The sequence below is a fragment of the Palaemon carinicauda genome, chromosome 5 (genome assembly GCF_036898095.1).
Source record: "Palaemon carinicauda isolate YSFRI2023 chromosome 5, ASM3689809v2, whole genome shotgun sequence".
Classification (NCBI taxonomy): Eukaryota; Metazoa; Arthropoda; class Malacostraca; order Decapoda; family Palaemonidae; genus Palaemon; species Palaemon carinicauda.
Genome location: NC_090729.1, coordinates 141,215,799 through 141,232,531, shown reverse-complemented (window position 1 = coordinate 141,232,531; position 16,733 = coordinate 141,215,799). Strand labels below are relative to the sequence as shown.

The window sequence follows — 16,733 nt, the reverse complement described above, 5'->3', positions numbered from 1 at the left end:
TGAAAATTACAAGGTAGAGCATGCTAAGTATTCCAGTATTGATAGTGAAGTGAAAAGAAAAGCCAGGAATGACTGGAGAGAATATTTACACACTAAAGCAAATGAGGCTGACAAAGCTATGAATTCAGGAACTGGCTATGGTGTAAGAATTGCTCATAGAATTATTAATAAAATCGCTACTGGGGCAAATGAGAAACATATACCCATCAAAAAGAGATATAGATCTGTTATCAAAACCGAAGATGAAGAAAGGCAACGTTAGATGTAACACTTTAGTGAGGTCATGAATAGGAGATATGAAGGGAATAATTTGATTGATATACCTGAAGCTGAGGAAGATCTTGATGTGCCCACGAATAAATTCAGTGTTTTTGAAGTCCAAGCTATTCTTAAAAAACTCAGGAGATGGAAAGCCCCTGGATACGATGGAATAACTACTGAGATGATATTGGCTGAAAATGAAGTGACTCCCAGAATACTTACAAGATTATTTTGTAGAATGTAGCATGGAGAGACAAAACCTGATGAATGGGAGCTATGAGTGTTGGTGAAGATGGCAAAAATGAGATCTGACTGATTGCAATTACAGAGGTATCACACATATGTCAGTTGTCATGAAAATATATAGTTTGCCTATTCTAAAAAGGCTTGAGAGAAAGATTGACGAAAAGCTGAGAAATGAACAAAATGGATTTAGAAAAGGTAGACGTTTTACTGACCAAATTTTCATTTTAAGACATGTTGTACAGCAATGTGTAGAATATAAGAATCCACTGTTGATGGCATTTGTGGACTATGAAAAAAGCCTTTGATAGTGTGCACCGGCCAATTTTGTGGAGAGTCCTGCATTATTATCGAATTCCTCATAAATATGTAAATTTGATTGTCAGTTCATGAGCATACCAAGTGCAAAGTTAATGTTAGTGAGGTCCTATCAAATGAATTTCCAGTGAACAGTGGAGTACTCCAAGGGAATGTGTCTTCACCTATGTTGTTTATCCTCCTCAAGGATTTTGTAATGCATAGAATAGTTGGAGATGGTGGAGAAGGATTGGACTGGATTGGTATTAGGAAGTTAGCTGATCTAGAGTATGCTGATAACACTGTCCTTATTAGCAGAACACCGCAGGATTTGCAGTGCTTGCTTGCCAGAATGCATGAAATATCACAGGAGGTTGGGTTCAAGATAAATAGAAGAAAGATAGAGACGATGAGAATGGAATGTGCCATGGGAGATGAAATATCATTGGAAGGAGAGAGGATTAATGAGGTAGAATCATTTGAATTTTTATGAACTATGATCTCTAGTGCAGGGTCTTCCGAATTGGAGTTTAATGGAAGATCAAAAAAAGCAAATCAGACAATGGCTAGGTTAAATAAGATTTGGAAAACAAATCACCTGAAATTACACATAAAAATCAGGCTAAATGTCAGTTTAGTGAGTTCTGTGTTACTGTATGGACATTAGTCATAGTATGACAATGGAACAATATCCTACAGATTTTACAGATTTGTAGATTTGAGAACGTGGATGTTTACTGATCTCGTGAACTTGAATACGACGCAGCATATTGTGAGTGTGGTACTCGTAGGTATCCTCATCTATGGTGCTACTGCTCTTCTGAACCTGAAGGTTGATTGAAATACAGGAATTTGCATCATATCATGGTTCTCGTATTTTCTAGTACATATAGTCATATGCAAATGTGTATTCAAAAGTACCGTAAGTGTACGCATACCTGTATATATATATATATATATATATATATATATATATATATGTATATATATATATATGTATGTATACATACATATATGTATACATGCATATATGTATATATATATATATATATATATATATATATATATATGCATATATATATACACACATATGTATATATATATATATATATATATATATATATATATATATAAACATATATATATATATATATGTGTGTGTGTATATATATATATATATATATATATATATATATATATATATATATATATATATATACGCACACATTGATATAACCAGCTATTACTAGTCCACTGCAGAACAAAGGCCTGAGACATGTCCTTAACCTTGCATCTGTTTATTGTCTTTCTGTAGCAGTCCTCCCTGCAAACTTCCTCAGTTCGTCGATCGTGTATATATATATATATATATATATACATATATATATATATATATATATATATATATATATATATATATATATATATATATGTATATATATAGATATATATATATATGAATATATATGTATATATATGTATATATATATATATATATATATATATATATATATATATATACAGTATTTCTATATCTATACGTATATGTATATGTATATATATATATATATATATATATATATGTATATACATAGTATATCTATATCTATACCTATATGTATATGTATATATATATATATATATATATATATATTGTATATATATATTTATTATATGTATATATATATACATATATATATATATTTATTATATGTATATACATATATATATATATATATATATATATATATATATGTATATATATATATATATATATACATATATATATATTTGTGTGTGCGTGTGTGTGTTAGGGTGGATGTGTGTGTGTAATCTAATCTTTATAAATCTACATGTAGCTTTGTGGCCATTCTCGTAGCCAAACAAACAAACTGACAAATAAACCAAGCAATAAATAGTTCTCATTATAAACAATGTCTTGTAGATGATCACAGCATGAAACCTACTAATACCAAAAATATAAAGCGTGTTGATAAGTAATAAGGAATTTACAGAAAAAATCGATAAAGATGATTCTGAAAACATTATGATCATTGTCACTAAGATTATTCACTCCGGTTAGTTTTTTTTTTTTTTCTTGTTTATCGAATTTGATGAGTGGACAAAAGTCGATCGAAACACTCTAACGAGTTGAAAAGTTCCTGTTCATTCAATTAAGCGAAATTATTCAGTCTTGCAATCCAAAGATTTTGATTTGATGTGAACAACAAGCAATTAATAGTCGAATAATTTTGCACAAAAATTGGTAAATTTAATGAGCTAAGGGTAGCCTCTCGTGTCACGACCATTGCGATTTTCAATGCTGAGAAGAAATCCAAAAGCGGTTTTTTCTTTTTTTTCTAATATACTTGACCAATTCATTTTGTTGTGTCAATATCGACTCCTTCCGTGAATGGTGGGACAACAGGTCAAATCCTATCGCATGCATCACGTAATATAGGCAATATGTTGGTACTTGAAGCGTGCCACACAGTCGCATGATACATGTCGCCGTGTGTTGAACCGGTTGAAACACACTTGGCCCATGGAACAATGTAGCATGCCACATGTTGCCAAAATGTAGATTGAGCCCGTGTCTTACACAAGGTAAGGAAATTTACACACACATGCCTCAGTGGAATCCCGCCTTTAAATTCTATTCTATTTTGTTGGCAAAAGAAGTGCAAGCACAGACAGTTTTTTTCTTGTAAACCCACACCAACCTATATATGAGAGCTCTCATTTTTTTCCAGGACACACTAACAAGTCATAAAATACCACTTAAGAAGTGCGGAGAAAGAAGGCATAGGACTGGCACTAAAATCATGTTCTTGAAAAGCTTATTATTGCAACACCAAATTTGGGTCCTAGCACAGGATTTTTGTTTTTATTTTTTTTTTGTTTTTGTTTTTTGAAGCCTCTTGGCTATAAAACACAACCTTAAGAACGTCTGAAACGAATATCCATCAATATGGCACATACTGAGTAACAGAAGACAACATCTGGTAACTAATATAAACTTACATTTTGACAGTTTCGGGATTTTGGCTAGAATCTATATTTAACAACCATGGCGAGCTTGCTACAATATTTTATGTTATATGAATACTACACACATGTTTTTAGTTGGCTATGATTTGGAATAATTACATTGGTTCAATTTTCATTATATGAACCCTTTGCTGAAAGTGGAACTGTGACCCCACACAGTTTTCCTTTTATTTTAGTTTTTTGTGACACATTTACTATTGGAGGTAAAGATAGGATTTGTATACTAATAGTTAAGGGAAGAGTTATATTTTACAATGGGGTATTAAACAGACTTAAACTATGAAACTAAACCATAAAATAATGTTAAAATAGAGAAATAAGGAAAAATTGCATGGAAATTTTACATCTTTATTTGAGTACAATTTTCCCCATAAATAGGGCATTAAACAAATTCAAGCTCTTATTATTCACTTGGTTTGATGAATAGATTGTCATTATTTCCCTATATGATGTATTAAAATTCTACCTAAATTAACAAAGAAAATCAAATTGGTAATCATAAGATAAGTTCCATCATTTATCAATTCTTATCAAGACATTCCTGGTGCAAACCACTGTTAATGTTATTGCTCTTATGGTTCAAATAATATTTCATGATAACAAGTCAACATGAAATTATTAGCAGGTTTTAATTGTTTTTTTGCAAATATTTCGAAAAATTACGAGTTTATAACGACTACTGTAGTTGTCATTGGAATCATATAGGAATTTGAGACCATGGCATATTAATTTGACATCATAATTGGAAAGGGTTAAACATAGCGCTCATCGTCCATATTTATTTCCCTCATTGGGTTTGAGCTTAAACTCTTAAAGGCCACATGATGCTAATTTTGGGGTCGATATCCTTTGTTCACGGTAATTTCATTTAATACTTAGAGAAGCATATGTCATATTTAGAACCAGAAAAATTGTATTTATGAAATATTTTTCTACGTGTTTCGTATGTTTGACAGTTACTTAGTTAAAAGCATAAATGATTGATTGACGTTATCCAATTCCAGGATTCTTTTATGGATAAAAAGCTCAAAAATCAATACCACAACGAGATTTTTTTTTTTTTGCCCAAAAATGGGGTAGGGCCTACATAGATTGAGAAATCACACACAAGTATACTATTCCAGAGACTGATTGTGAGAATTATGGGGTTTTGGTAGCGTTAGATACAAAGTTCTATAACCAAAAAATTTTATCAGTCACATTTTCACAGAAGATATTAGTCAAAAGAGGAGTCATATGACATCCAATTTCCTGGGATACTCAATGAAACAATGCGAGGCAAACACCACCTTACATTATCTTATCATTTTTTAAATAGTATAGTAGTTAAACCAGTCATTGTCTGATTTATATGTAAGGAATATGTAGTGTTATCTCTTGCTTATCATTAATACGCCCATGGCTATTATTTTTAGATGAGGCTTTAAAACAAACAGGTTTCCAGTATCTATACTTTAAAACTTGCATGGTATTCTGGTCACAGGACAGTACTTTCCAATTTTTTTTTGCGAGCAACAGTGGTGGAATTTTGTTACATTAGTGGCTGTATTGTTTACAGAACCTTTTCTAAAAGAAAAAAAATTATAAGGGCACCCTTATATTGGGGGTATCCTCTTCAACAAACTTCATTAATTGAAAACTACATTTGAATTAGTAGCAACTGTTCTCCAAATGAAAACAAACAATTTACCTGGTTCGGCGCAGACTAGATTACAAGTGTGAGAGTAAATTGTGGCTTTAGTTTTCTGTACCCAGTTAAAAAAGAAAAGCTGTAAATGAACTGTGAAGCCATACGTTCTTTGTTGAAAATATGTAATCCTTTTTTCAAATGTTATTTGGTATAGTAGATTACATACTGATGATTTTCATGATTTCATATTTTCAGTAGATGATCAAAAGTTTTTGATGTGAATGAACAAACGCACTAGCTCAGATTTAGAATGGAACCAGAGAATCCGACTTCAAACAGTGACATTTTAAAACTCCTCAGAAATTCAATTGACAGAGTTGCCAGTGATGTTGCACGTGAGTTGTATGCTGATGGCAGAATTGCCAGTGATTATGGCGTGGTCCCTCTTAGAGAATACTGTAACCGCTTTGGTATCAAAACTAATCTTGAGAACTTCAACTCTTTGCTCTTGGACTCTAACCTTCTCACCATAGAGTTTGATGCTGATCTTGCCTTTGTGATTACAGAGGAAGTGTGTACTAGATTATATAGTGAATTAAGGGAAAGTTGCAAAGACGGATTTTGTTTTCTGAAGACTTTACTAAATGATATTAAAAGTGAAAAAACGTTCAATACCAAAGAATTGATAGAATGCATTGATGAATTTCGATCTAGAATAAAGGATATATATAAGGGGGTTGGTCAAGTTGTCGATAAAGATCTTAATAAGAATTTGTTAACCATTGATCAAATGGCAAACAATATCTTAAATACTTACCTTTATGATCCCTGTCAAGGTGTGAAACAGTCACCCAACTCTCCCAAAGTTGAAAAGGATTCACCAGCATATGAGAGACAAATAAGCGCTCCTCAACAGAATTCAAGGGGCAGTAAATTATGGAAAAGGAATTCAAAATTAACAGTGAGCGTCATACAAGAAAAACAGTCTCTCCAAGAACAAGCGGAAAGGAATCTTGATGAATTTGACCTTAACAAACAGAAACAGAAAGTCATAGAAACCAAGACAAAAAAGGAAGGTAAGACAAACCTAAGGAAAAGCAGTACTGGGAAGAAGGAAAAGAAATTCCCAGAGAGAATTTTGCAAGGTTTTAATGAACTTGAAGAATATTACCTTCGAATCCGTAATATCAATGCCTGCTCGTGGTATAAATTTTCCTCAGAAGATCATACTAAACATGAGCACATACCCCTTGAAGAAATATTCACAAATGTGCGTATTCGTAATGGCACTCGTGAAATAGAAATGGAGGAGATACTTATTCAGGTGAATGAGGATAGTGATAAAGACACACCATCTCAACTGATTCTCATACAAGGTTTAGCAGGTTCTGGAAAGACATCACTATGTTACCATTTAATTTTTGAGTGGTTAAGAAGTCGTAGTGAGGTAAATGACTACTCTGAATTCGATTTTGTGATACTTATTGAAGCTTCCAGGGTCAGATCAAGCCGTCTCCGGGAATTTTTAAGAGATGAACTATTGTCTCATTCCACATGTAGCATGGAATGCGAAGACATCATTCCATGGCTGAAGACTCTTAATATATTATTCATTTTTGATGGTTATTATGAGACTGAAAATGTTTCTTACGAAATCATTGAAGATGTTCTTGCCAAGTTTAGTAATCAACACATAATTATAACTACACGACCTGAGGTCCATCACGACTTTATTTGTATGGCAAGAAGGCATCTTACCGACTATTGTTCTCTTGAACTATGTGGGTTTGATGTACCAAGACTAGAAGAATTTACTTTTAAAGTATTCAGAGTAGCTGACAAAGAGGGATCATCATGGAAGAGTCAGAGTGAGGCCTTTCTTTCCTATATCAATGGTCGTGGAAGAGTTCTTGACAAACACTTGAAATTGCCACTTACTATTTTGCTACTTATTTTCTTGTGGAAAAAGGAACCTGATATTTTTAATAAAGAGACAACAGCAACTCAGTTGTATGAAGAACTATACATACTTTATTTTCATGTACTTGAAGAGCGTACAAGTAAATATTTTCAAGGCATATGTCAAATTTCCCATGTTTTGGGGGATCTTTTGCTATTCATAGGTAAAATGGCTTGGGACATGGTAAAATTGGGAACCACTGTAATATCAGATAGCATTATGAAATGCATCAGAGAAGAGTGTGAAGGAAGAGGTATTAGAGTAAGAGAATTGATGTCAACCTTGCATTTATACCAAATTGATAATAACCCTTTTGTTTGTAAACTACCAGTGGCTTTCCAACACTCTACTCAAATGTACTACCTTGCTGCCACATATCTAGTTGATCGTCTTCAGAGACATGTCTTAGAGCTACAGTACATTGATGCCTGTCCAGGTGTAGAGCATGTTCTCATGTTTATCATGGGTCATTTGGCGTGCCAAAATATTTTGACAAATGCTGTTGTGACTGAAGTTTTTCAGATAATTGATAAGCTAAACATTGAATCTACAAAATATGACTTTTGGTGGAGTTTTCTCTTAGAGAGCAAATTTCAGTCACAAGTTGCTTATCACATAGCCAAAGAAAAGCTTCCTCAAAAGCACTGGCACTTGAATGAGGCGAATGTTGTTCGAGGTTTGAAGCTGTTAGCTATGACTCCTTTTAAATTGTGGAGTATTATTATAGATATTCCAGATAATAAGGAACCATATTCCATTCCTGAACTTTTAGAATCTTTTATTGAAGCTGGGAAACAAATAAATAAACGCCAAAAGAGGATTGTTAAAATGGATCTACACCTCAGGCAACACGAGAAAAATAGTGACAAATATTCTGATGATTTCCTAAGAGTTCTTCATCCTTGGGCAGACCTTCAAAATTTTACCGGCCATCTTGGGAACCAACAGCCTGGCGAGGAAGTTTTATCTTGTCATTTCAACTTGAGTATCATTCAAGTAAAAGTATCAACAATGGGTAGCTTCAACTCTCTTACTGCAAGCCTAAAAAAGATCCAAAAATCAGTAAAGACTCTACATGTAACAATAGCACTGCCAAAATTAAGTCCTCCTGAATTAATGACAGTTCTAAAAACATCTGGTAATTTAGAAATATCTGTAGGAGACATCGAAGATCAACATAGAGAATGGATAGTGGATGTAATCAACAAAGTTTGCGGAAGGTAACTTAAAGTTCCACCATCTTTATTCTCTAACATGAAAATGCTGATATACATTTATATGTGCGCTTGCCATTGATACTTTAATAATACTAACTTTCCTACATTATTTTTCAAAAATTAGTGTCCTGTATGTTTTGTTAATGTTTTATTAACTTACTCATAGAATAAGCTCATTAAGATAACTTAAACCACTAAACCTGTCAAACATATAAAATAACATAAAAAAAGTTGAGAAAATTTAAATCTATCATAGCTACTAACTGGAAAACTTGACAGGTCTAAGGTCGATAAAATGAGGCACATTACCCAAAATAATACTTTCGGATATTTTCCACTTTCCTTCAATCAAACATTACACACTAAAAATCTTAGTGCATTAATGTTTCGTTTTTTTTTTTATAACTTTTTTAGCCATTAACTCACCATGTAATAAAAGGGTCTTATTGTTTTGTGAGCGCATACTTTAATAAAAGGTTAAGAGTCAACTTCCTAGAGGTTGGGATGCTCATTAGAGGAAGGAAAAAATTTGAGCGCTAGCTGATAACGTCTATTCAAATGTATTCTTTCAAGCTGTATAACATTCAAATGTCTCTCTTTCCTTCTATGTCTTAAATGACATTAAACACTGAAGTGGTACAATCTGTAAAACATTAAAATAATGAGGAATCAAAGGAAAGAATTATTCCCCAGCGTCTGTGCTTATACATGGGACAGGTGAGAACCGAAACGTTGTCAACGCAAATACTAGTAAAATGTTGTTAATAAATCACAATCAAACAGTTTTTAACGATGAATTATGCTCTTGCAAAACTCATATTACATGGAGGTTAATTACTCATGACCAAGGAGTTTTTAATGATAAATTAGTTTTATTTTTTAGAAGATCATTCATATAAAAAGGTTATTTATTCATAATCCAACAGTTTTTAGTAACAATTCTTAGTATTTCAAAAGCCCAAATATCATTGGTTGAACATTCACAATATAGAAGTTTAAAAAAAAGTTTTATTTAAGTATAGTTTTTTAACAATTCAGTTAGAAAAAAGTTAATTAGTCAAAGTTAAACAGTTTTAAATGGTGATGCTGTTATGAAAATATTAATTACTCATAACCTAGCCGTTTTTAACAATTAACTATCGTCTTTATAAAGCTAAGTTATATTAAAAGGTTAGTTGATCATAATCAAAAGATTTTTAACAATGAATAATATTTCTAAGGTTCGGTTATGAAAATAGGTTGATTACTTATAATCGAGCAGTTTTAAAGGTGAACCATTCTCTTTCAAAAGTTCAGTTATAAAAAGGGTTAATTGTTCATAACCAAATAGGTTTTAATGATGAATTAATTTTTCAAATTCTTAGTTATCCAAAAAGGTTAGATGCTCACTATCAAAAAGTTTTCTTCTAAAAGCTTAGCTAAACAGAAATGTTGATTAGTCATAATCAAATAGTGTTCAATGATGAATTATAATATTGTTTTTCAAAAGCTTAGTTATACACAGACAAAAAAGTTATGAATGAACTTACCAATTTAGTCTACCCTTCGCTTATTATGCTAGTGGAAAGGAACGATAGGTTTCTTGTTCAATAATGTTAATTTTAGATGAAAAAAACTGCGTAATAACAAAGAAACCTAAACACGACTCATCCCCTTGCGCCATATAAAACTTACAAGTCAATGAGCTACTGATGTTCAATTGCTTTGCTAAAAAATATTACTGTAAAAATGTGATGTTAATAGTATCATGCCAAAAATTAAATAATAAACATCAAAGATATTTTCTTTTCGATAAAAGTAAAAGTCAACCTTTTATTGTCATCTGTCACAAAATATGAGAAACTGACCAAACAACTGAATCGGGAAATAATACTAAAAGAAGATTAATTATTTGGTATTTAGAGATCCCTACACAGGCGGAAGCAAAGGCCTTATAAAAGAACGATGCTTGAGCATGATTAGTTCATTGTTAGGAGTTTGCTAAGATTGCTTACTGTCAGTTTGGATAGCTAGTTTACTGCTGTTTTATTTTTTTGCCTTTTACTTTTTTTTCATTTAAAGATGATTTTGTTTGTGTGTGTGTAATGCTGTGTAAGTATTTTAAACTAAAGATATACAGTTATCTTCCACTAGTTCATTACAATACTTATCTTGCTTTATAACGCATGGCATCATTATAACAGTAGTTTCGGGTCTCATACCTTGTACGATTTCACTACATGTAACTTTCGACATCCTTGTTCATTAAGGATTTGGAACTTCTAAATATAGATATAAAACTTTTACTTAAAACAATCCCCAAAAGAATTGTGAAGAAAATATATAATAAATTTCATGGGCCGATAACACCCAGCAAGTTTCTAGAAGTGTTCAGACACCTTTTTAACAAAAAAGCTTGTCATTTCCTGCGTATATTTACTGCTGATTGGGTCTCAGATTGAGTCATGCCTTGATTGGCTAGTTGGGACTTGACTCACCAGATGCTATCTCTGGGACGGCTGGAAGCAATTGCTTGCTCATATTTTCGTTATAAGATCTTTGGGCACAAGATAGTTGAAATGTTTGAATGACCTCCTGTTCCATGTTCTAATTTTTCATTGGGTCACCGCATTGTATACATACTGTAGGGTACATTAGAGCTTCCATATAATCTCCCACAACAGACTGGGCATTCGTTTTTTCTGTTCCTTGTAATATAGGTCAAATCTCCACGCCCCACTGCATTAGTTTATACGACATATTAAATTTTTTTATCAATATGTTTCATATGCCTGCTGATTTATATCCACAATTTCTTTTATACTGTATTCACACGATTATCGAAATATTTTGAATGATGCTACTAATGACTGAACAATTTTCATAAGCAAATCATCTTGAAACCTGATCCATCCTTTTAAAAATTCTAGGTGTTTTACCACTTCTTTTACGTACAGTTGAACGCAGGAATTCCTGGTTCATCTCTTTCTGAGGAAGTGCACCCAGCCACACCTTTACTGCTCGGCTAGTTCCTGTGTTTAGCTCAGCACACCATCACTGCCAGCTCTCCTTACGCTATACTATTGGCTACTTGCCGCGATGGGTGTGGCAGGGTACACTTCTCAGGAGCAGCGTGTACCAGGGACTCGTGTGTCAAACTGCACCTCCCTATTACTCACTAAATACTTCTTTAGTCAAATGTATTGCTCAAATAGTTCTTTTCAACAGCTTTTGTATTTGTTCTCTCATCTTCGTTCAAAATTTGCACGTCACCTAAATTAACGATTCTTAATTAAAAATTCCTCAAAACTGCTCTGCCTTGGCTTACATATACATTCCTAGTCATATACTTTTATTTTGCATACACCTAGCTACAATATCACCTCTTCGCCCATCCAACACACTGCAGGAAATCTACCCCGAAGTACCCATGGCGATCAACTGCTGTACCAAGGGCCTTTAAATAAATATATTCAAATATATACCTGTACTTCTTATTTTCTACTATTCATAGAAAATACATGCGTTGCCCCATCTTCATGATTTGCATTTACCTATATATTTATACTACTATTGTTCCTAATCGAGGATAATCTTATCATTTTCAAACAACTGAAAACTTCTAGTTTTTGCAGTTTTTTCTTTTATTAACCCCAATTACTTCTCTATAATGTGTATACATTGATCATTTTGAAATCTATCCAGGACTCAATAACATCAATCCATCTGCAGCATAAAGATCCTGAATAGTTAGAGAAACATAAGACGCCCTAGTCTCAGGCCACATCCACACCATTCCATTCAATATCTATCTTCACATTTTCAGGCACATTTCTACGAATGTCAATGATATTTAGTCTGTTATAAGTATTCTCACAACCCCCCAAGTTACATCTCTACTCGTGCTTTTATAAGCTTTTTCTGAGACAGAGTACACCACATAGAAACACATAGAAACACACACACACACACACACACACACACACACACATATATATATATATATATATATATATATATATATATATCTATCTATATCTATATATATATATATATATATATATATATATATATATATATTTATATATATATGTATGTATGTATATATATATATATATATGAATATGTATATGTATACACACATACTGTATATGTATACGTTATGTGTGTGTATATATACATATATATGTATATATATATACATATGTATATGTGTGTGTGCGTGTGTTTATTTGCATAGTATATGCTATGTATATATATATATATATATATATATATATATATATATATATATATATATATATATATATATATATATATAGACAATGACAAACCGCTAGGTGTGGGACTTATAGACTATGAGAAAGCTTTTTATTCTGTCAAAACCTTAGTATTAATGGAAGCCCTTCAAAGACAAGAAATAGATGAATCCTTTGTTAGAACACTTGAAGACATCTAAATGAGAATTACAGCAATCCTAAGACTATATAAAGATAGTGGGAAAATTCCGACTGAAAAACCGGTTAGATAGGGAGACCCCATTTCTTCTAAATTATTCACAGCATGCCTAAAAGCAGTTTTTAAACATTTAGATTTGGAAAATGTAGGAATTACTATCAATGGGGAATAACTTAAGGGTTAAAACTGGTAAGACTATCTGAGTAAACACTTTTCTTTTTTAGAGAAAGTGGCATTTTACTTTTCATAATCTCATTTTGTTTGCCAAAAGCTCTTCATCCCATGCTTAACCTTTTTTTTTCTTCTTTCATTTTTTTGGTGTCATGTCCAGGGGAAACAATTACTGCCTGTCCTAAGTGAATATATTAATTAACAATATCTAGTTCATTCATAGCTTATTTGTTGTCTCTATGCATTTTCATTGAGCATTATTATAGTTTTACTCATATTCCCTCTCATTCCTACATTTCTGCTTTCTCTATTCAAATCTTCTCTTATCTTTTGCTATTTCTCCCATGATTTACGTATGTCATCTACAAAACTTCAAGTTATTAAGTTATGCATAAGAAACTTGGAGCCTTGCTGAATCCTTATAACATAAGTTACTTACAAATCAAAAAACTATAGAAAGAATAATGATGGGAATGACACTAAGAGGCAACATGGATATGAGAGCAAACTAAAGTAGAGGATATTCTAACAACATGTAAGAAAAAGAAAGCAGATTTTTTGCAACAGCGACACCACCTTACATGAGCGATGCCCCACTGGCTTTGCACAGATCCGCCCCACTTCAGGTACAAATTGGCTATCATAATTCAATACGAGTCTTCACACCAAACATTTTTTTCTGCCTCTTGTTCGGCGAGCTGTAGTAAGCCACGCAGCGCTTCTAATTGATGTAAAAATAATAAACACACATACATGGTACAAAATAGTGATATTGAAGTACTTATTTCTTTAGTAAAAATGAAATCAGTGTTATGGGATAAGTCTGGAAGAATACAAATGTCATGAGTTCTGTTCCATGGGCTTGGAAAGAAGTTTACTGTGGATTAAGGGCGGATTTTGTGAGTCTAGGTGATAAAGATAAGAACGAATTTGGCGAGTGTATTCACTTTTCAATTCACTATTGGTAACGTCCCTGGTTGGTGGTCGCCAGACTGGGGTTTGAGTCCCGCTCAAATTCCTTTGATCCTTTAGTGACTACAACTTCACTATCCTTGTGAGCTATGAGGGGGTGGATCTGGCAGAGCCTATAGGTCTACCGACTGAGTCATCAGCAGCCATTGCCTGGCCCTCCTTGGTCCTAACTTGGATGAAGAGGGGGCTAGGGCACTGTTTGCTAGGGCAATGTTACTATCCCTTGCCTCTCCCATTCATGAGCGGCCTTTAGGCTTTACTGGTTTCATTCCTACTCAAACTCAGTAACTCAATATCAATATTTTGTTCCATGTGTGTGTGTGTTTATTATCCACATCCATGAGAAGTACTGTGTGGCTTACTACTGCCCGCCGAACACGAGGCAGAAAAAAAAATCGTGTGGTGTGAAGATTGCTATTGAATATGATAGCCAACTGTCACTGTCAGCGTAGCGGCGGAAAATCCGATCCGCTTTAGTGTGAAAAGATTCATCAGTCGACTGATAAAGGTGGATTCGTATGGCTTGCGGCAGCGGATTGAAAACTCTTATGGGCTTCTTTCACATTAGCCCGCACATTTGCACTTTAGGCATATCTCTTTGATTGTTCCTCCCTTACTTTGCCTGAATAGGCTATAGCCAAAAATCGTCTAAGGCTTATTCACGATAAAAATCCAAATAATTCATTTAAAATAGTACTGAGCGCCTCTTGAAAATTAATTTCTTTAATTCGGTGTGGTATAAACTAAGAAAACATTATCTGTCTGTGTGATGTCATTACATGCCTAATGATTCATCCAATTGAGAGTATGTGTTTTAATACCTTCGGTACTCATTTAATTATATATGATATTCAACAATTACAGGAATGGATGCTGGAGGCTAAATCTGTTACGATCTCGACTGACATATGACACAGTGGAATGGCTTGTGACTCAACTGAAGGGGAGAGTGCATGACAAACTGAATATCGAGACGAGGGAATAATGCCATCGACTCAAAGGAAAGGTTGTTATAAAACCAAAAATGGATTAAATGCATGTTCTTTTTGCAAAATTCCATGAAAAAAAAATGTTATTTTGATAATAATGTTCGGCGTTCATCTTTCTTGATACACAGTTTCACATAAAATATCTTTCTTTTGTGGTTAATGCAACTAAAACACATGTGTGGGTATTATGTTAATTATAATTTTGCAATATCACCTACTAGAATAAAATTTACTTTTACCTATTGTTTTGCTAATCTTCATTTGATTGTTTATATCTATAATTGTAATTTCTTACACCTTGTAAATTACCGAATTTCCCGTGTCGACTCCTAAGACATACATGTTTTTCTTGAAAATGCCACCCCCCGCCCCAAATATCACCCTTGCGTTTTAACGCTGAGATAAAGTGTAGGGGTAACAAGCGATTTGTTTATTTGATAAGCTTATGACTCACCAACGCCATCTACACGCAAACATGCCAACTAACCGCATCCTAGCAGACGACGCAATAATATATTAGTTGTGTATTTATCATATGTTGTTAATATTTTCTAATATAACAATATTTTGATAGTGACTTTGTTGCCTAAGTTCTGAAATAATACAAACATAGTTGTTGAAGAGACCTTGAAAAAAAAAAAATTCTCACTGCGATTTGAGAGCAGTGTTACCAAGTTAACAGAAAACTAACTAGAGCTAGTCTCACAAACAGCAGCCAAATTATCCCACCAAGTGGAATTTATAGAGAATTCCTAATATAACCAATAATTAATTTTGTATGATAATGTGTACACGTAAAATGTGTGAAGTATTGCCGATATTTTCTTCTTTACCGAAAATTGATCAGGAATATTTGGCAACACTGTTCTCATGTAAACAAAGTTAACAAACACTTGAAAACATTGTTAGGCATTTATTGGCAATTACAACTTCTTTAGTGTTTTTTAAATGAATATGTAATAAAATTGGGTTAACAGGTGTAGCCTACACCTGATTGATATTTACCTAACACTTTTCATAATACACGCAAAACATGAAAATTTACTGTGCTACTCAGACGAAAAATCACACTATAGAATCGCCGACTAAGAATTTCTGTTACGATCATCATCATCATCTTCTCCTCCTATTGGCCTTGCCTACGCCTATTGACGCAAAGGACCTCGGTTAGATTTCGCCTGTCATCTCTATTGGAGCTTTTAATTCAATACTTCTCCATTCATCATCTCCTACTTCACGCTTCTTAGGGCTCGGCCAGACCAAGCGCGTTGAGCGGCGAGGTTAGCGGGCCAGCGGCATGACTCGGTGGCAAGCCAGCAACAAAATGTTGGGTGGCCACACCAGAACCGCCACACCTCTCTTGCCTCCTATCTCCCAGCTGATAGCCCTCCTCGTAAACATGACGATGGTGTTTGAGTAGGAAATTACTTCCGACTGAAAATCGTTATTTTAACCTGAACTATAAATTCACGATTTTAATAAACAAAGAAGGGAAAATAAGTTAA

General features: G+C 33.3%; 1 protein-coding gene across 3 annotated transcripts; it reads left to right on the top strand.

Moving 5' to 3' along the window:
- Positions 1–5,287: 5,287 nt before the first annotated feature.
- Positions 5,288–15,466, top strand: LOC137641516 (uncharacterized). Of its 3 annotated transcripts, none has more exons than XM_068374137.1 (3): positions 5,288–5,570; positions 5,741–8,662; positions 15,104–15,466. In XM_068374137.1, the coding sequence occupies exons 2-3, from the start codon at positions 5,793–5,795 to the stop codon at positions 15,222–15,224; spliced, it is 2,991 nt and encodes a 996-aa protein (XP_068230238.1). In that variant the 5' UTR covers positions 5,288–5,570; positions 5,741–5,792; the 3' UTR covers positions 15,225–15,466. The 3 variants fall into 3 exon arrangements, with proteins under 3 accessions (XP_068230238.1, XP_068230237.1, XP_068230239.1); XM_068374136.1 differs by having other exon boundaries at positions 5,289–5,570; positions 5,738–8,662; XM_068374138.1 differs by having other exon boundaries at positions 5,339–5,397; positions 5,738–8,662.
- Positions 15,467–16,733: the final 1,267 nt, after the last annotated feature.

Bases quoted from the DNA above. Each gene is read 5' to 3' on its own strand.
- LOC137641516 (XM_068374137.1), top strand. From the start codon at position 5,793: ATGGAACCAGAGAATCCGACTTCAAACAGTGACATTTTAAAACTCCTC. The intron at 8,663-15,103 runs GTAACTTAAAGT...CAACAATTACAG, and splicing joins ATCAACAAAGTTTGCGGAAG to GAATGGATGCTGGAGGCTAA.